This window comes from Meleagris gallopavo, chromosome 7, assembly GCF_000146605.3.
Source record: "Meleagris gallopavo isolate NT-WF06-2002-E0010 breed Aviagen turkey brand Nicholas breeding stock chromosome 7, Turkey_5.1, whole genome shotgun sequence".
In the NCBI taxonomy this organism is placed as follows: Eukaryota; Metazoa; Chordata; class Aves; order Galliformes; family Phasianidae; genus Meleagris; species Meleagris gallopavo.
The window spans coordinates 21,912,094-21,934,824 of NC_015017.2; the positions used below are offsets into that span (position 1 = coordinate 21,912,094).

Genomic DNA, 22,731 nt, shown 5'->3' on the forward strand with positions numbered 1-22,731 from the left:
AGCTCCAGTTGTCACAAGAAAGAAAAAAGAACCACTAAAATAGTCAATAAAGATCAAAGGGGAACAAAATGATGTCTGAAGGCACTGGAAGTCTGTCCTGAACTGGAGAGATAGATATTCACCAACTGGAGACACTGCCCACTCTGAATAATGATAGGAGATTGTGTGTTATCGAGTTAAAGTTTTTTAATGCAGTCATTTTATCAGTAAGATGGTATTGCAAATTATTTAGCCAAGTCTTTCAAAGTACTAACAGTCATGGCATTTAGCAGGTATGGAGAAACAGCAGTTTAAATCTAGGCAGATTTAAAAGAAAAAAAATGCACATTTCCTCTATTTTACTATTAAATTTAACGATACATGATTTCACAAGACAGCATTCTGACTTGCACTGATAGAACTCAGATATAAAATGTACATATCCCAAACAATTTGTCATAGTTTGCAGTTTCAACACGTGCTTGACAGACATGTCAGAGAAGTTGCATCAGTAGTAAATTGCTGATTGCTACAAAAGCTATTTCAGATCAGCCTTGGCATTTATACATATGTGTAACTTAAGTGGTTTGTTTCTTTCCTAGAGGGAAGGAAATCTTCAAGTCTATGCTATTATCAGCTTTTTGCATGTTCACGTATCTTTTAAGACATGTTGTAGCTGGGAATTTTAAAATCATTGAACAATATTTAGATAGCAGAGGTGCAAATAGTCAGGGAGAACTCCACAATTTTTAAGTTTCACAATCTTATCAATGACAAGAAAATGCTTTGTTTTCTAGCACTGCCTGTTTTCATGACTAAGTCACTAACTACAAACACAAGTAATTTGATTTGTGCTTAAGATAACAGTATCACAACATAGCGTATGCCATGTAGGGCCATCTAATTTATGGAATTTAAGATCTTTGTATGGCAACAAAACACATGCAATATTTTGGAGGAAGATAAAATGTTTCACCTTAATGCATCTGGTGAAAGTTTACAAATATTATACATGGTGAAATGGTAGTGAAAATGTCTAGTTATGCAGCCAAGGCTTTGGGCAACATACAATTATAACTGTTCATTTTGATTTATTGGCCTAAGAACATCTCTATCATACTTAAGTCTGCTGTACAGAGATCACAAACATAGTGAACACTATATGATTTTATCAAGGGAAGAAACTAACTCCTTAAATGCAGAAATGTAGGGCTACAAATCACACATACTTCCACATATAATAAAGAATAAAGATTTGCAACTTAGTTTTTTTATTTGCACATTTGCGTTTGTTCTAGCAAACAGTGCAATGGTCCAAAACACTTTGTCTATATTAAGCCAATACTTTTATTTCTGTTCTTAAAAATTAAGTTTATAGTCTTTCATTTGTTGTTACATAGGCATGGAAGGTCTTAATGAGCAATGAGAAATTTAGGACTACTGAAAAAAAAACAACAGGTAATTTAATTGTAACACACACTACTTACATATTCAGACATTCACAATATTATGTCTTAAATGCACAAAAATACTCATGGAGGACACATGCTGTGGAATCTTCTACCTATTTTGAATTCGGGATGAAGAAACAGTTTTACCCTCTGTTTTGGAAATAAATACAAGACTGAAAGAAAGACTTAAGTAGATAAGAAAGAACAATAGTCTCGCTCCCAGGGCAGCTTGCTAAACAACTGGCTGTAGGTTAAAGTAATGCTGTGCCTGGTCTATACATAAGGTACCATCTAAACAGGATCTTTGCACTACTTCACTGCATTTAAATAGAATAAGAACCATAAAGGCTATTACAAACCAGTTTGCATGAGATTGAAGACATACTCCAGTCTGCTGGTAAGATTTTCTTCTTTGGATGCAAATGGTTACTCTTCCTAACACTACTGAAGATCTGAATGACGACAGAAAATGATCACCTAGGCTGAAATTAAGAAACTGTAGCATTCCCATGTAACTGGTACTATTGTTTTAAGCATAACATGGTTTCATTTGTTTTGAAATAAAGACAGTAAATTCCTAAGTGCCATACTGATGCAAAACCACATTTCTTTTAAATTATCCATCCTGATTGAAAATTTCCTACATATATTCAACTATATGTATCCTAAAAGCATTTGACTGATCACATTCTCAGCAGCAGTGAGTAAAAGAGAAGTAATTTCACCTCAAAAGAATTGATTTTTCAATAGATGAAACCTGTTTGAAATTATATATTTCTTAACCATTGGTTCCTATATTGCTCTACAAAAGATCCTGTATGGATGTTAATATCCTCATGCAAAACATATATTAGAGCAGGATTAACTTAGATTTAAGAGTAATTAGAGACAAAAGGAAGTTCATTGGAAGTTGAATTTATCCTCACATGAACAAATACAAAGGTGGGACATGCAGAATTAAAGACATCCAAGTGTACTGAGACACAGAAAACATCAGATTGCTGCTGTGTGTTGTCTGACTTATGTAAGGTTTTACCTTAGACAAACAGATTGTAAATGGTTCAATTTCTCTCCTCTCCAACCCTTAGGGCTGAATTGTGGAACAGATCAATAAATAGCACTTAAACAGCACCATTAACTATTATAACAGTGCCTCTTACCAAAATTCCCTTTACAGAGCCCTTAGGCCTGGAATGCAAAGTTCTACACACCAAGGTAACGATTAACAGTTTTTGTCCTTAAAAAGAATATTTGCATTAAAATATTCTGGCCTGATGTGGAGAATGGGAAATGACATATAAAAACCTTGAGGTGTGAGAAGGAGAAAATATGTTTCTAACTAGACCCCCAGCTACAAAAGGCCTATTCTCAGTATTCAAAAAATGCTTGTTCCTTCTCAGGCCTAGAAATGGAAAGTTAAAATACAATCAAAAGAATCATCAAGATTTTGAGCACTGAAGAAGCCTGTAGATAACTTTCAAGAATTCTCAGCTTATATTTGTTGCATCTTACCTCTTTTAGAGGGTTCCCCAGTAAATTGTATAAAGCTGATTACATTGGACTCTGCCGTAAGAGTATGAATCAAAAAAATGTAACTGAAACGTAAGTGAAAAAAACATCCAAGAGACTCTTAAGAAAGATCTACAAACATTTTCAGTACCAGATACCTAAATCATGCTGTCAATCAGATAACCATAGAATCACATATATACTCCCCCAAAAAGCATATTTTGGTCCATTCTGTATTTATAACTTGTAAGGGATTATCAGACTTTTCACTTGTACAGATTTCAAGCCTCTTTCATCCTGCAACTGTTTACCAGCATTCTGTGGATGTGAAGAGTATAGAGAGAAGATGTGGAAGATACAGTAGTTTATCGTATATAAAGTGTAAAGTGTATGCAGATCTGGTGAAATCTTAGATCCATTGAAAGAAACAACAAACACTTCCATGGCTTATAGAAAATTAAAATAAGGTGAATGGAAATGTTTTTTCTCTAGAATTCACTTGAGGGTTTTGATACTCAATGTTAAAAGTGAGAATGCAGTAAGAATGCACTATTTTAACAGTAAGTATTAAACTCTGTCTAGCAATTCAGTTGGCTTTTAATACCTTTAATCCCTTATTATGAATAATAAACAAGCATATCACCACTGGTAGAAGAAAAGTAACATTGAGAACTTAGAGACTGTGTCAGGTGTACTAACAGAGACCTTATGCAAATTTACACTGAAAATTCTTTTAGAAAAAGAAGAACCAATCATATTGGGATTATTGTTACAGAAATATTACTGGTATTGCCATGAGTGTATGTTCTGAATGACATTGTCTATTAAAGAGGTAGCACTCATAGGAAAACTGCATTCTTCAGTTCTAATGCAGTACAAAGATCTTCGATGCAGAACATAAACTATCAGAGAAGTAAAAAAGAAAAAAAAATACAATCCTTACATGAAACTTATACAAAACTTCTCAAAACATTCTTGTGTGCTTATGAGGTGCCTGAAGTCTGACATCATTTAGCACCATGAGACTCTCAAGCCTCTTATATTTCAAAACATGATATAGCATATGATACATTACACAGAAAGTGCATACAGGACAGGTATATCCAGTAAGGACACACCTGCAGATCACATCAGAAGCCTAGGCACTGGAATATAGGAAATAGTGTCTCATCTAGTGGGAATTTCAATGTATGTCCTTACTAAAAATGCACACTTTCCTTCGCTGCTGTGCGGTGCATGGTCACTATGCAGCCCTGCAAGCCAGGCCCACCTTGCTGCCTGATCACCTTAATAACCTGTATCTGATGCCTGGGATCACAGTCTATGAAAGGGACCACAGAGCTCCACAGAAAAGGTGAAGACAGACTCGTGACAATGTGGGATGTGAAACACAGCAAATGGAGATGAACTGCTGAAAACTTGATAGGTTCAAAGTGTTTGCGAGGGTTGTAAATTAGATTTCACTACTTCAATTAAAGTAATCACTTTGTTTATACATGTGAAACACATGATTCTATCTTTGGCTACAGTACCATTGTATGAGTGAGTTACAATTAAGACCACTCCTCACCATCTGTTTTTTATCCCAATAAACTAAATTCCAGGTTTGCAACCTGTGAAATAATCTACTCTGCATGAAAACAGAAGATGGTGAAGAGTAACGTTACAAAGCTTTATCTTTTGTTTACCTCCCACCTGATAAACTCTGAATAGTTCTGTTCCCTGCCTTTGACTGTTTTGTCCTCATATTTCCTGCTAAGAGTTTACAAAACAGCATTATTGAACAGGCAGACAAGAAGCACACCTATTTGTTTAATAACATCAAGGGAGAAAAAGTGCTGGCTCATCTGTTTTGTTGTTAAGTTGTTCAAAAGGATCAAAATACCAATTAACTTGCTCGCTTAGAAAATCTTTGATATCCTCAGATTTACTGACATTTTGAAATTCTTGTTCATACTTGCCTAATGTCTTTTTGATTATGAACAAAGAAGTGCCAATCTGTTTAGCATTTGACCTGTTTTCTCAAACATTTTTATGTATTCAACTACTTAGTTCCTAAAAACACTTGACTCGTGGCTGTAAGTGGAAGAAAAATGTTTTCTGTTCCACTGATATCTTTTTTATACATTGTTCATTATTTTTTTCAAGAATATAATGGAATAGAATTTGTTTAAAAATGATGCATAAACTGAACAAAGGAGAAAGAATTGCCTGCCTCACTTTATATTCTGAACTCAGTCAGAAGCCTTCCTTCTATGCTGGTGGGCAAACTGCTAAATCACCTCCCCCAGGTCTCACATATTGTCTTTTCTGAATGAATTACACCAGATTGGACTTAAAACTTGGGGACTATCAAAAAAGATGTTAAACACAAATTGCCTGTAGGAATCTGTAGGAATGGAAAGCTACTTACCATTGCTTTTATTACCATTAATTTTCAGGATTGTACTCAGATTCCATGCATTTTTAAATGAGAAAAATCTATTGATAGGAAGAGGCCTAATTTCTTAATTTACATCAATTTCAGTGAAATTAATCTTTGTTCACTTATGTGCAGATAAAATTTCAGGCTCTTCGTGATGTTGCAAAACATGTAAGCGATCAGAAAAATTAATCTTTTTGTTCAACCTGCTTTAAAATTGTATGACCTTACTAAAATTAGTCACATAACACACAAATTAAAGGTGGAGGGAAATTGTGTCTGAAAATTAAATTGCTTTGATGGACAAATGAACATTTTAGTTATCCTTCCTGGGATACAAATCTCGTATGTATTTCTGTTACATATTCCTTTAGCATCCTAATATATTACAAATCAGAAAATTCAGTAATTTTTCAGAATGAATTGATTAAACTACAGTTTATTGGTCTACATCTGCCTGTGCAAGAACCACAGACACATGAATTCAAATGACTTATCTACAGACATGTACATTTTCTTAGTCTCTGGGTTTTTGGAAAGACCTATGGAACTCTGTCCTCTTTCTCAAAAACAGTCAGCTACTTCCATCTAGTATCATATGATTTTGATTTTGATTTTTTCAGTAGATTCATTAACTCTGTACTCTCTGGATCTCCAGTACAGGAGATAGCAATAGAGGGTCAATACAGCCATTTGCCAGTTGTTCCTACTTTTAAGGAACCAACCGCTTAAACGTGCTGCTTCTATTTCATTATTGAGTTATCACCCTACAGCCTTAGAAAAAAGTAAATAATACATAGAAAAATATTTTAGCTCTAAAGGAAGCCATATAAAGACTGTATAAACAGATAGTCATTATAAAGACAACTGCATTTCCTGAATCAGATTTGAAACTTCTTGATACACAGATCCTTTCAGTAATCAAACTAGTATATAGTAGCCATGATAAGGGTTCAGGTCAACAAATATCTGGTTGTAATTCATGGTGAATCCAAGACACATGACCATGGGGAAGCTGTTAGGAGGAATATTCTAGCTAGAGAACTTTTGTGCACACACAAATGTTTTTCTCCAGTTACACCTGCATTTTACATCTCTTCATTACTAGGCTAATGTCAGCGTACAGACATAAGCTATTGACATTCCTACTAACTAGTCTTGCTCCAGAGCAGAAATAGTTTTTACATTTGAATTTTCATACTTCCGGAGTTGATAAAAAAATAACGAAAGGTTGAGGGGGAAGAGAAAAAGGGATGAAAGGGTTGTAAAATGGGGAAAAGGAGAGGCAAACATTCTTACATGTTATGTCTCTACGTGGGAACTACCCTAGTATGATACAGATTTGAAATTATGCCTTACATTTTTTCAGTATGTCTTCTCTACACACTAAAGGATGTAATAAATCTAGTATGTTATTCACAAAAATATTTTAAACCAATTTTTACAATGCTATATGTTTGAAATCTGTATTGATGAAAAATTCTCTGGAATATTTCTAGTTTTTCTGATTTAATTAGTGTTTTCAAGCTTGAAATTAATACTCTTCTAAAACAGTTGCTCTTTTTTTTTTTAACAGTTCTTTTGTATCAGCTCTTTCTTAAGCATGTGGATCTTATTAAAATGAAGACTGACGTTCACTGACCTTTCAAATCCCTGTATTATCTGAGCATGATGCTTATTGCCACATGTTGCCTCTGCTGCAGAAATCATAGTGATGGTCTTGCTACTGAATACTAACTGCTTACTGCAATTCTCCCTCTCCTTCTCTTGACCACTCTTGTAGTTTTTATCTGATAGTTACTGCTTTTATTAGAATAACATAGACTGTACATGTACAAACCAATCTTTTTAGAACTTTTCATTCTGTAAGATACAGAAAGATACAATATATTTTGTTGAATAGTACTTGAAAATAACAGTCATGCTATTGAAATCTTACCTTTTCACAAACTCTTCAAAAAGGATGCGATGAGAATATCCTTTTTGACGTATTTTGACAGTTTCCAGAATTCCAGTGTATCGTAGCTGCAGTAGAACTCTCTCATGAGAAAATGTTAGTGCTTCTCGATCATCATTAGGTTTAATGCAGCGGATAAAGTGAGGTTGTCCAACAACCATTTTGGATAGAAGATCCATGAGTGAATACTAGTGAAGGAAAAAAAGAGATACAGAGACTTGTCTAAAAAAACTGCAACTCAATTATATAAGTAGGAAATATATTTTGTAAACAATATGGAATGATTGATTATACGTTAATTTGTCATGACAATGCTAATCGGTATTCAAGTTTTTATTTTTTTTCAGCTTATGGCTGAAATCCAGAATGTATTAAATGCTTTTAACTGTTAAACACAAATTATGATTCTAGTTCTACTTACCCTATTCTCTTCACCTCTCTTTATATTACCTTCTTGTAGTTTAAGAAAGCTCATATTGATATTATTAATTGAGAAGTGTCCCAACTATCACTCTGTTGTAGGCACATTTGATCAAACAGTTATCCCCAACAGGAGAATAAGCTTACTGTAAAACAAACAATCAGGTAAGAATCACAGAAAACCATGTAGATTGGGTTGAATGAAGCTACTGGTTTAGTACTTTGCCCACAGAGAGCACTGAATGTATCTGTATCATTTTAGGGACATTTCTGAGGAATCTTTTTGTCAGAATCACTGCTACAGACTGCATATTCTCCCAGGGTAATCCACTGAAGTGCCACATTATTGTAACTACTCAGAATGCTCTTAGCATTTAACCTGAATATTCCTGCTGAAACATGGGCCCATTACTTCTTGCCCTACCCAACCTGAACACTGAATACAGCTTATTTCATTGCATGAAAATATTTCTGCTTCATTCTTACCTCGTTATCCTACAGTCTGATCAGAATTTGCTGCAAGTACACTCAATCTCAATGCTGCATACAATTCCAAGCTGACTGGATCTGAGTGTGGTCAGTTGGTTGTAGGCTGCATTCAGACAGCAGATGAGTATTTTCAGACTCACTATCTATTTATTTTTTTAGTCTCTTACTTTCCTCTTTGATCTAACAACTCCACATATATTTCAGAAATATCTACTGTTCTTATATTCAGAATATTTATTTACAGTTTAACTGCTGTACCCTAAAATAGGAAGCCATAGTTTGTCGCTTCATGTTAGTTGTTTCCTCAGGGTGCCGCATAACCTCCATTGTGTCAACCTGGAAGACAAAACTCAGATGTTAGATCTGTTGCAGAAACACTGCACACCCACCCCATCTCATTCACAAGAGCTAGGCTTGATGTTTCTTCTGGTCATTCTCTCAGGTGATCACATTCCTAGCATCTTTGGAAAAGGTACACAATGAGCAGTCTGCCAGCCAGCAGTGAGTACTCTCATGAGTACTTTTCACTGTATAGTTGTTTGTGAGCTACATCATGGCTGACATAGGCAGCAGTATCACTTTTTTATTTCATGATATACCTTGAGAGAGGTCAAGCAGTAAGCACACCACATTAAAAAACTGCATGTCATGTTTCCTTTTCTCTTTAAATTATGCCTCAATACATATTTCACCAAGAAAGCAGTAATGTTCTTACTCTGTTTAACATCTTGGTGCCCTCAGTCACTACACGAGGTACAGTCACTCACGAGGTGAGAGCAACTATTACATAAGGTAGCTAGTGACAGAGGATGGAAAAACACAGGCAATTTACAGATTCCTGCTTGGCCTTTGGAAATAGGGTGGACATTTACTTGACTTCAGTACTATCAGCTCCTGTCTAAATAGCTTGATATCCCAAACTCATTCACAAAACAAGAAACTATATTTCACCTGTGTCATCTATATATCAGACCACTGTTGATGCCTTCATTTACTAGATCTTCCTAGACTGACAGACTCTTCTGATCAGGTTAGGGGAAAATTTCACACTTTTTTTCATGGTAGTATGGTGTTAGGCCAATGGAGCAGCTGTCAAGATGCAATACCTTATGAAGCCTTCCTTACTTTTATCATCATTGCAATGAACTCCATTGGGTCTTATTTTCTATATAAAGTTACTATTTCTGTAATGACCTGGAAGAAAATTATATAAAAAAAACTGCCTTGTTTGGTTACGCATGGAAAAATGTTCTCACAACATAACAAGTGGCAAACAGAGTAGGTAACCACAGAACATGCAAGTCCTTTCCTATCTGCTGTTGTGTCTACTATAAATTACACTAAAATGCCATTTTGATGCCAAGAATTTCAGCAGTCTCACTCAGCTGAACTGCTGTTGCATCAAATACCACTTTTTCAGCATTTCTGTAGAGTTCACAAGAGTTATTTTTAGATAGTATACATGGACAGCAAACCCATTGCTTCTTGTATATTTTACTTATATTGTCAGTACAGCTGTTCTTATCAAAATGAAACCAGAATTTATGAATGAGTATAACCATGGTTATCAATCACAAGCAGATTGTGTTGCTGTATTGCAGCTCAACAAAATCAACCAGCATCCTGCATGCATGGGGCATTAGCAACATTTTAGCATTCACTTGCTTTGTGGCAGTTTACCATCTGCTCTGACCAGGTGGCATTTGTATAAACCAGATAATGCCATTGTCAGCACCTGTGCTACACCTCCTGGACTTTGCTCCATATGATCATTTCCAAAGCTCGCTGACTTAAAACCACTCTTCTGAACATTAACATAATTGCTGAAAGACTACAGTTTCAATAAAGTAACTGTCTCTCTTACCTTCAGGAGATATTTAGGAGACTGCATGAAAAATACAAAGGAAATGAAGCACTAAGTAGTAATAGACCAAGAAAATGGATTTTGTGTTGGAGAAGAAAGAGAAAAATTCTGAAGACAAGATTCAGAATACAGATGGTGCAAAGGGAGACAGATTTCCACAAGGAATTTCAGCATGATTTTGCAATCTCTGATGCTCTTAGCCCTAGGCGGGGTGTATGCATTATTATGCATGAAGAAAAAAAAAAGATGCAGTTGGACTTCAATTTTAAGACTATTAACAGAAAACTCTGTAATATATTGAAGGATAAAAGCTTCATCAGCACAGATAACATCAAACACCTTAAGAGGTCATGTGACAAATTAATAATCAATGACCTAAGCAGAATAGCAGACATGTCCATGGGGAAAATTTTGGGAACGTTTCAAAACCATCTTGGCAAGACAACTGTTGTTTGAGCTTTGGTATCTAAAGCTCTGGTAAAGGTCAGGAAGAAGACAACAACCTTACTAGTGAATACTGACAGTAAGCCCATAATAAATGGTAACATTTATTAGAATTGTCTGTTAGAAAACAGACAATCACAAAGAACACCAACAGCAAAAGCAAATTGTCTGAGGACTGTACTAAAGCCTAATTACCCATGAATTTGAGCTTCTAAATTCGATTCTTGGCTGTCTAGAAAAGCATAGACTCCAAATTAGAATTTTGTTGGAGTTTCAGTAGTCATGAACAGTTAGTCACAATTTAATAACCGCTGTCAAATGAAGGGTGAACTAATGCTCTACCTTTTGGGCAATACAATAACATTAGTATCCCCTTTTCACAGCTGCTTACTGTCACCAAACTGGTAGAATCTTATGATGCTTAAGACTGTGATTCTGTCAAATATGGTTTACTACAACCTGCTGGGTTCAAAAGGGGTTTTGTTTTGATTTTGTGGAGGGAAAGGAGTGGGCAAACAGATGGTCAAAAACATTTACAAGGAACGATGTAATACAACTTTTTTTTCCAGAAAAACAGGCTAAAACCAGTACTGTGAGATTCCTTTTTCTTTGGAGTTGTAAATTCAGATCTGTACAATCTGTAAGAACTAGGGTCAATTTCAAAATCTTATGGACGAGAGACATTTGAAGGTATTTTTTGATAGATTCTGAAGCTGGGGAGATTTTGCTGTAAGAATTTTAGAAGTTTTCTCTCTAGTTAACTTATAACATTGAGAGTATATGAAGTTAAGCAGATTTATGGGAGGGCAATAATCACACATACAGTAGACAATACATATCATAACTGATAGAACATGAGAATGTCATTATATCATTGTGTTTTAGATTACTAGCTGCTTCTTTAAAACTAAAATGAAAAATATTCCAGCTGTTATGTCACATTTTTACATGATAATAGTCATGGTGTACGATATACATTTATATGATTACAGCTGAAATGAAAAACAGTTGACCTTAAAAAGACAAACTGTTCCATCACTAAAAAAGAAACTGCTTATAGTAGTTTTGAAACAGTATTACAAGAATAATTTATGGTATCATGTCACCTTATGAGGTCACTGCAAATTATCTTTTTCACATGTTGACCACATCTGCTGTTAGCATGGTATGAAATATGATAAAACCAATAAATACACTAAGCAAAAAAGCTCATAAATTAAAATATAAACAAATTTCCACACTTCAAAATACAATTATTATTCTTTTGGAATCATTTTATTAACTGTAAAATAGTAATTTAAAATATTTTTTCTTGAAGTTGTCATAATTTCATAAAAAAATTAATTAAACTGGTGGTTTTTTTCAGCTAAAAAATTGTAACAATTAATGTTTTCTGGATAGTGTTGCATGTATTATGGATGTATTTTAGTTCCTTCTCTAAAAATATGAAGGGCCTTAAACACTTCTTAGTACGACTGAATGTGTTTATCAAAGCTTTAAAAGAGAAGTGCTGTATTTTATTCCAGCTGAAGCAATAAAATGCATGTTTACAAAGCTTATGATGATATAGCTGGATGTGGAAGACAATGTTTGTATAATATAAAAAAAATTGTAAGGCCATAATCTGTCCTTCAGCACTGAAAGTGTTTAAATCAGGAAGGGAATAAATCTCTTGAATCCGAGTCTCTATTTACAGGTACAGTAAAAGATACAGATGTCTGGGTGACTCATAAGAATTACTGTATTTGAGTATGAGCTCCTTACGACAGGAGAGAGTATAAAGAAGAAATAGAATGCACAAAACATACAATTCTACAGACTTTTGAATAGCTGCTTTGATCAGATAGAACATTAAAAAAAATAAATTTGTTTGCTTTGAGGTAAAACAAAAAACAGCAACCAAGTGATCACATTTTAACAGGAATAACTGGAAGTCAGGAAGGAGCATAGATGTTATCAACTTGAGGTGCAAGAGTTTTCCTCACATATTAAAGTGAACTCAATTGGCTATTAACTACAATAAAAATCACCCTATCCTTTTGTAATTATGCCACATACCTTTTGGGTAAAATCAAAAAGTGTTTATATTCCATGGTTCTTTTTACTTTATAAAGAATAGCAGTTTTGCTGAGCGGTTCTTTTCTGGTTATTTGCCAGTTACAAAGGCCCCTTGGTTTTTGAACTTTAGGCTGAACAGAAGAGGAATGGATCACCGTTCTGTTTTGCCTTCTGTTTGGTTAAACACACTAACCAAATTTTAGCTAATTAAATCTCTTTTTAGGCCAAAAACTGCCAGAAGAAAGCCTTGAATCCACTGAAATCAAGAGAAATGTTGCCATCATTATAACTGAGATTTCATTACAAATGTTTAAAGATTAATCATTGTTAAATTGATTCTTCATTGGATTCCACAAGAAGGTCTTCAACAAAACTGAAAACAATGCTCCCAGCTAAGGTATCTTTATTTGTGATATTAAGACATACTCATTTGGTAAGAGCTTCACTATATACCTACATCAGCTAAGCATCATGCCCTTAGTCTCACTGTAATATTTTATGAGAAACTACCTATCTTCAAACAGAACATTACTAACCTTGATACGCCCAGCACTAAGCTGTGGAGGCAAAGACCTAGATGCCGCTGTCACTCTGGCTCTTGCCTGTGCCAAGTTACCTGTTCAAAAAGAAAGAAACGCATGCTATAAAAATTGTTCAATAATCTTATCTGAGAAAACATTATATGGTTAAAAAAAATCATACAACAGAAGTAAAAATAGCAGACCCTACTCCACTTCTTATACACCCTGCTCATTAAAAACCTTGCCTTGATGAGTGTGGGCATGACATGGAGTCTATGGTTGATTTAAAAGAGAAAAAATAGCCACCAGTAAGGTGGCACATTGCTGACCTCAACTACTGATCTGACGAAAACAAAAATAGCACAAAAGTGTACAGATCAGTCAGTTGTAATCAATTTCTCTGTGACTCTTTCAGAGATTTTAGAGAAAAAGGCAGCAGAAAGAATCTTCTTTCTACAAAAATCAGTGGATCCTTAAGTGTTTAGACATCATCTTAAGCTCACAAACTAAAGAAAGAGATGAGAAAATGATAAGATAGCATCTTTTCTTGACCTTTTGACATACAGCCTACTTAATCCCCAATCTTATTATCCCTTGGGGTTTTCAAAGACTGACTCAATTCCTCAGGCAAAAACACACTGGTGTCAACTGCAAAATGAGCGCCTTTTCTTTAGTTGTACAGTATGATATATCTTAAACTTTTTCCATCGTACTTGCAAAAGGTCAGTCATCATAAAATAGCTTTTCAAAATAAAGGCTCAGAGGAGAGAGGAAGTGATATGGGACTGTGCATATGCAAGACACTCTGTATATTTCAAAGTTTTAGCAAGTCTAGCACAAGATGTCCAAATGTTTTCTCTGGCTATATCTTCAGAGGCTAAACTGTGATTAATAGCATTGAAAGAACCCTTTGAAGCAGGATTGGTGACATCAAAGCCCTAATCCATGGGTGGCAGGATTTTTATAATGAGTGGGAAGCATTTTAACACATTTCAAAGGATTTACAGCATGAATAAACAATAGGCCTCTGCAGATGTACCACACACCTTTCAGAACCAGAACACATAAATAAGTGTCCATTTTAATTTAAATGTAAATAAAGCGTTAACACTTCTTTCAGATGCTAAGTGCCTCGTTTGCATCAACTCCAGTGTTTAGCTATTTGCTTCACAGAAAGCCAGTCACTCTAAACAGTCTTCAGTTTTGATAAACTATATATTACAGAACTAGTAGGGAAGCAGGACAGGAGAAAGAAAAAACAAGAGCACTTAATCGCTGGTAGTTTTTTTATACCAGAGAAGAGCACAAAGTGCACCTAACACTGAAGGGAACTTTTGCTCATCACTGCAAGATTGGGAAATACCAATCTGCTGGGAAGAGTTTGGAAGCCAACCTTCAGAAACACAGCAATGACATTCTTTCGAACAATTAAAACATTCTGTATTCATTTTCAAAAGTATTTACCTCTTAAGATGCTGGAATTGGGATTGACACAATGATGCAAAACTGCTATGTCATTTTCAGATTAAGAGTGTTGATACCTGACAGTCTAAATCACAGTGCAGAATAACAGGAATATCCATGATTTTGGAAAATGCTTTAAGGCTATAGTGTTCAGGTTAATGAGAACTACAATTCCATTCTGAAAATCTTGTGTATGTATACAAATATGCACGCTTATAAATACTTGTGTTTTGAAAATCTTATACATGGATACATACATTCATGGTATACAAGGTGTACACATCTCTCTGCGATTAAAATGAGGACTTTAATGTGGAAGTCATTGGTGAATTTATTTTTCTCCGTTCCAATTCTGATATTTTTATATGTTTGAAATTAGTCATTTTTGCCTTTTTATTATTACTAAAGCAGAAAGTCTGGAAAGGTTGTTTTTGGCTATGCATAGGACCAACAATTCAGGTCGTCTTTATGGTTGAAAGCATTGCACTGTAGAACTGATGACGCTATGTGTCTTAAAACAGCAGAGTTTGTTCGGAGAATTAACAAAACTGAATCAGATTGTTTGAAATGACAAACGTTAAAAAATTGTTGCATTTTTAACAAGTTACAAAATTCTAATAATTAAAATTTAGAATCAAAGTTTACTACACTCAGAGCTGACATTAGGTTAATTACTATCGATTACTAATATCTCCAAGCTCTCCCTGAGCTTTTCACGCTGAACTAAGACTATACTTCACATTTCTGATCTAGAAAAACGGGCAATTTTTTTAAATTAAGTATATTTCATGACTTCACACACTAGAAGGAAATGAAAAAAGTCAGTTCCTACTTAAAAATGAAATGCTCTATGTATCACAATTTTGCTCATTGGTTCATTCTTCCTTGGAGTCAGCCAGAACTACATATTTACGTCACATTCCCAACTGTACAAGTCCTGAGGCAGCTGACTACCAGTTTGACAGCAGTAGTTTTCAGAATTTGTTCAGATGTATTTATATAAAATCCATTATTATTTCCAGTGCCATAACAGGTGTTGAGAAAACAAAGTTCTGTTCTTTACAGACAGAACTGGCCTCAGCTACAAAAAAAAACAAAAACAAAACACTGCATATGTTCTTTGTTCTTTCAATTTTTACCTTTTTTTTTCCCCCCTCAGTTTGCCATATTACTAGCTATTTCCATTACACATGAAAACAAAAACTGTTTGTAGAAAGTTTTTAGAGAGTTTTAGTTTTACTTTCATCTGAGCATCATCTCAATATCTTACTTGTGTTATTTGCTCCAGGGAAGAAGCTTCTCCAAAACAGAGTTCCTGGTTTTCTTAATGTTACTCAGAAATCTTCACCTAGTCTTCTGATATGAGCATGCTCTTACTGAATATTTCAGCTTGATATTTACTACTCAGACCATTAAATCAATTCAGAGAAATAAGTTGCCGTATAAGTAAAGTGTGAGGCCTATATGTGATGAATGAAACAACTGCTGAATCTTGTCTGGGAGATCTCCTATATATCTGATTTGGTAGTAAGTTACAGACAAGGCAGTGCTTAAGTGATCAGGACTGCTCTGCTTGGTTTGTAGTTTTTTTTCTATAGGTTTGGAAGTATTAGTTGTTTACCATGAACTACCACTTTTATTCTGGGTATGAACATGCATGCCAGCAATATTCTATTACCTGAGGGTTACGTTCAATATCCTATACATTTGCTAAGTACTACACTAGTATACATGGTACAGTCAAAGTACATAATAGTTTACCTTAGCACAACTACAGTTTACTACTGGGAAAAGCAAATTTCAATCAAAATCAAATGATTTGCTGTCTAATTTGCACTAATAATTTCATTTTTCTTCTTTGCAAAAGTAAAGACTAAGCTAAGAGTAAGACCAATATTCATTTATGGATTTTTATCTGTTCTTATTTCATATGTCAAATGATCTCCATTGGAGTTTGTTAACTACTCAATTGTAGCACAATTTGAAAGCCACAGAAAAAAAATGTTATCAGGTTTTTCTTTTCCAGATCAAGCATAAAATGATGTTTCAGTAAAAGTTCATCTTAACTAGTTCATGCTCAGGAAAATGACTACTTGCAACTTGCCCAACCTATAAAACTAAGAACAAACGTGGCTTGAAAATTAGTTTACATAATAAGAGATGTTTTACCCAGAATTAGAATGATGTTTATAGTCAGTAAACATTCAGAGTACCTGTCCCTGCACTTGATTTTTATTTAAAAGGTCATTTATTGTTTTACACACCAGAAATAGTAAAACGTTATTCCACTTTGTGAAGAACATCAGTATTTGAAGAACAAATGTTTTTAGATAGTATCATAGCCAGTTAAAAAAAAAAAGCTCCATGCAAGGTTAAGCTGGTTAAAGGTTAAAAGACTGCACTGTGCCTGTCAGAATTCTGGCTTTACACACATTGTATGATCAGCACTTCAGACAAAACACAAATGACAAGCTCATAGAGTTAAAAAAAATATTACCCATACTAGATACAATGCCAGAAAATGGACAAATTAAGAAACTTAAAACTCCCTCAAGATTTTCTGAGTTTTTGTTCAGTTTTTAACTGTTCTTATAAATATGTACGTGTTCAACTCTATTCACATGCATTTCCTTTTCAGTTTGGCTGGACTTCTTATCTGAACAATGAAGACTCCTACCTGCGTGTCTGCAGGAGACAAAGGTTTCTGGGATTGATTTGTGTCAGTAGGGGAATCAGCCAGCCCAAACATTTCTCTTTTTTTCTTGTCTGTATAATAAAGTTATGAGTGTCATTAGTGCTTCGTGAATTTTCAGTCATTAGAGTCTGTGAAAGGCTCCAAGAGCTTCCAACAGAAAGAAGCAGCAGTACAAAGTCAATCCAGTCACTGCTAAGCTCACTGTCTCTATGCTCAGCATAAACTTTGCCTTGAAACTGCAGAGGAAAACTCCTATTTCTTCAAATATATTCTCATTCCAGCTAGGTGAGAAAGACAGATGTCAAAGAACCATATCCCTTCCACTACACAAGCCCAAGCAGGAGAAGTTCTGAAAGTATGTCAAGCATTTACATAGCACAGAATGAAGATATGAGTTGCCTTTTTCAAGTTGGACTTTGGAAGCATTCTCTAGATTTTAGAAAAGACAAGTCTGTATTCATGGATTCTCTCCTGCATCCCTAGCACTTACTATGTGATTTGATAAAATTAGTGATTTCTCAAGACATTGACTTTCCACACCAATCAGGAGAAATTCACTCTCTGGATGGAGTTTCTAATGTTACTTAACATATGTTATTACTCCACTATTCTTAGGTGATGTTTTCTACAAGTAGTATCAAGCAAAAATTACTAATATTAGCACTGTAATTATAACTACATTTTCGTTATGCCTGCTATAGACCACTCCTCACTTCCAAAGTAAAAGCATGCCAGGTAAGAATTACTGTATGCTTTGATATAACTTCTAGTTCATGAAGTGCAAATGACTTACAGGGAGAGAGTCTAGTGACAATGTCACCTTATTGTACAAGCTTTACCATAGATACTACTATTACAGAGAGGGCACAGTACAAGCTCTTATCCTCATATATTTTATTAATTTCATTCCTGCTTCTGGTTCAGATAAAGAGGAGTTACTTGCAGATACAGTGTAATATGTTTGGAAATGCTACCATGCATTCATATTTCATTGACATTACTTCTAATTACTGGTAAGCACTTGCACTCCAGGAGAGGTACAGAATCAGACAATGTCTGACACACAGAGATTCTTCTCTGTCTTTCAATACATTTTATCTAGCCTAAGGAAGTTGACTGCTTATCTTCATAACGCATTTTCATCTCCGTAAGGCTACGCTTTTCTTGGCTTGCCTATAAGTGGATACATATAATTTTTTTTATTGGGTGCTAATTTGAATCTGGTCACTGACTACCAAGAGTATATTTTTGAGTTACAGAAGTGACTTAAGCTAATCTTGTGCAATAAAAAGCTAAGAATGCATTTTTCTATTATACTATATGTTTTACACAGGAATGTATTTATAAAAATACTATGCAATATATATTGATCACTACATACACACTACCACTGCTGCTTATTTTGAAAACAGAATTTCTTTACTTCCCATTTCAAACGATTAATTAAATAATAAGAAATGGTATTTCCAAAATTGGATCCATATTACAAAATAGAATCCAATAACCATGAAAACTTAGTAATAGGAAGGCCAGCCTAGGAATAATCTAATTAGAAGAAAAAAATATTCAATTTTTTTGACCATGATTGTTTGAAATGAAAAATCTATGCCATAGTAAACCAACAGTTTCTGATCACAAATCTCAAATCTCACTTCTAGCATGAAGTGGACATAGATCATGTTTATAGTTACTTGAAAACTTTACATTGCTAGACTCCCTACTGCATACACCGCAGACACTTCAGTGGTCACTTCTCACTTCAACAAGGCAGCCAGTGGTAAACACAACACTGTTTACTGCAGCAAATAAATCTGCTTGTAAGCATGATTCCTGTCTTGTTTAATGTTGTTTTAACACAGTAGGTTAGTAGGCTCCATGTAGAATGCAAGAGAATAAAGACATTCCTGACAGCAGCTGAGATGAAATGAAGGTCAAACTGCCTACTTGTATTCCACGATATGTAAATGTATGGTCTTCAGTAAGAAAGGTCTTCACTTTAACCCTTACCTAGTAAGCACCAAGAAAGAATAGATTATGGTATGCAATTAATTACTGGTAGTGACCAAGATGCTTTTAAAACACAACCTTGACTGTTAATAGCTACTTGAAGCAACTTGTCCAATTTTCCAGCTAAATTGCAGGTGTGCAGCCATCTACCCAATGGTGAGTATGTTCACTGAAATGCAGACATTTTCTGAAATATCACAGGCTTATATGTGATCATGCAAGCAAATCAAATGTGATCCTCAGACCATCACAGTCCCATGAAACAACTGCATTTATGGAGCAGAGAACATATGCTACCATTTGATTCTGTGATAAACATGTTTCCAGGTGCAGGGCACTGGAGGGACACATTTGGAAAAATGATGGCAAAGAAAGAGCAGATTACGTGTTGGACAAACTATCTGGCCACATCCTGATGGACAAGGTTAGGTACCTCGGTCCAACCAAAGGACTAACAATGGAGTGATAAACAAAGTACAACTGAGAACTAACTGTCTGAAGCAGCAGTGAGACAAAACCAAAAGAATGAAAAACTGTTCAGAAAAAGCTTTTAGAAATTATGGTAAAAACAACACTGGACTTATCTACTGTCTGATGCCCGGCATTTTTAGTCAGGTCTGCAGCCTGAGTAGTTGGAGACCTGAATAACGGGCTGAGACTGACAGGCTGACTGTCCTCTAATGCCACAGCTTCAGGAGACTGAACAGATCAGGCTGCAAAGTCACTTATCTTTTTTATTATTTATACATTATTGGAAGATATCGATTATAATTTTTCAGGTATAATTCTTAGTAACTTCCATCCATTTCTCTGGCAGCATAAGATTTGATGCTGTTATATGTGATCAGATTGGGACAACAAACCTTGAAACCTTGGAGGAACAGCAGATAATTAAGAATCCTGCAGTAAAGCACCTAATCGCTAACAGGATGTTCACTGCTTCAGCACATTCCGAGATTCCTATAACCACTTCCACAATCCAGATTAGAAGGAAAAAATGGCAGTATATTTTCAGTGAAGATTGTAACATTGAAGAACATTCTCAATTTTTAGTGTTACGAAAAACCCCCAAACAAACAAAAAGAAAACACCCTTACTCTAATGATGTCTATGAAGACAAATTTATTTTTTCTTCTGCAGGAATCTGATAGAATATATGTTGTATTTATTGTTATTAATAGATAGCAATTCAGATCTGGTCTCCATCATTTTATGCATTTGACATCCTTTATTTTGTGTACTGTGTCCAGTTCTGAGCTCCCCAGTTCAAAAAAGATAGGGATCTCCTAGAAGGAATCCAACGGAGGGCCACAAAGATGATATAGGGACTGAAGCATCTCATGTATGAGGAAAGACTAAGTAACCTGGATCTGCTCAACTTGGGGAAAAGAAGACTGAAGAAGGATCTGATTAATGTTTACAAATATCTGAAGGGAGATGAGAGGCAAGTGGATGAGGCCAGGCTCTTCTTGGTGGTGCACAGCAATAGGACAAGGAGTAATGGCCTAAAACTTGAACACGTACTTTGTAATAAAGGACAAACCCACACAAAAACATTTTGGATATTCCAAACAGCGATGTTATCTGCATATTCCACAAATCTATCTGTTCTACAAAATCACTGGCAAATTTAAAAATAATCACTCTTACAAGGCTTGATTTTGGGAGCTACTGAATGCCAGTGATGAACCAAGTCTCTGACAGAGTCTGATGTTACAGAGCATAGTGCCTTTAGAAACTACCTAGCAAACTATTCATTAAAATAACTACTGCATAATGTTGTCTGAGTATTTCTCTATTTAAATTCTATATTTTAAATTCTATAGATGCTGCTCAGTGAGATCCTATAGCCTACTAATTAATATAAAAATCAGTAACATCTTGTATATAATACATCTGGATTCCTCCTCAATATTAAGATCAAAATATATTGATAAGTATATGACAAAGTGCTAAGATCATACTTAGTCACTACTATGAGATAGTTTTCATTGTAGAATTGAAAATTTTGTTTAGAAAATGAAAATAGAAAAGATGTTTCTTCTGAAAGAAAGGTAAAGAAAAATTCTTCTCAGTATTTGTACTACAAAGGATATCCTACAACGAATCACACCAATGAGCTCATCAAGTTCTGCTCTTAAAATCTGTCTACTTGTACTTTTTCGGAGGGTTCAAGTTGTAAGCACTTGGAGAAAAGAATCCACGTTATGTCTTATGCCCATTTTTTAGAACAATGTAATCTGTGAAGCAGCATATTAAAAAGATTGGAGTTCTGCTTGGGCAACATCCTTTACCAAACAGAAGCATGATAAACCTAACTCAACCTTCCCAGTTGTGGTGCTTTCATGTGCAATTCCAGTGATTCACTAACACTATTTATAGAGAGTTAGTCTCAACAGTAAATAATTGTTATGTCTTGGGTACAGTCTTAGCAGGACTGAGACGTTAACTTTCATCTGATAGATGGCTCTCTTTCTAGATGAGTTCCATTATTAGGGCTATCGTATGGCATGTTTGGGATCCTACTGCTTACAAGTCTTGTATCTGTGTACTGTATTTGCCCTGTGAAACAAAGCCTTAGGATGAGAAGAAATATATTGTACTGTAAAATGCTGAACTGAACAATGAAATAAAATGCAATCAAACTTTACCTCCATAGTTAAGCTATATTTAATTTAGTTTATACTGATGTCCCACATCTGCAATTCAGTAACGTTCACAATTGTTATGTTACACATCTGTGGTTGCACCAACACACTGGCAGCAAAGCAAAACCGATTAACTTTTATATGCCTTCAGCATATGGACCAGCCAGAAGTAGGAAAGCCTCTGTTCTGAGTGAAAATGTACAGCTTCCATTAACCTGATCCAAATTCTTAGAACATGTAAATTGATTCATCTGTAAGTAGTGAGACTATAATTACAATGGCTTTGTTTCCAATTAATTTGACTTAGACTGCCTGCAGTTACTTCCTAGAGGTGAAAATACTAACACAAAAGTGCCATTATAAGTAAAATTTACTGCAGGATAAATTTGCAAAATTAAGATGTATTCAAGACTTTCACTCTATTGTGATGTATGGAATTAAAAGAAAAAATCTGCTAAGCCCAGATGAAAACACACTGTATTTCAGTAAACAAGTCTGACTCGGACCAAACCAGAAGCCTCTCCACTACCTAGTACCAGAGGAAGTGCTTGTGTTAGGTAGGAGAGTGCAGTAACGGGCTCCATCAAAAACAACGTCAAAACCAGAAGATTGGCCAAGATTTCACCCTGTGCCCAGTAGTTTCCTTTCACCGAACTGAAATAGAAACTGACAAAGAATGGTGAAAAGCAATTCTTTGATGTGATTTTGCAAAAAGCCTAGTTCTTGTATGCTTTAGGGTGCATAAAGAAAGAATGGGAATAATATGTGCCAGGCTTTCTCAGCATGTAGTCTCTTTGCTTTTT

General features: G+C 35.0%; 1 protein-coding gene across 1 annotated transcript in view; it reads right to left on the reverse strand.

The window, feature by feature from the left end:
- LOC104911727 (myosin-IIIb-like) overlaps window positions 1-22,731 on the reverse strand; it is a 53,129-nt gene that overhangs the window by 20,366 nt on the left and 10,032 nt on the right. Inside the window, exons 2-4 of the mRNA XM_031554300.1 lie at window positions 13,130-13,209; window positions 8,486-8,563; window positions 7,301-7,506 (exon numbers count right to left, since the gene is read on the reverse strand). Of these exons, the coding sequence (XP_031410160.1) occupies window positions 7,301-7,506; window positions 8,486-8,563; window positions 13,130-13,209 (364 nt within the window). The remainder of the gene's footprint in view (window positions 1-7,300; window positions 7,507-8,485; window positions 8,564-13,129; window positions 13,210-22,731) is intronic.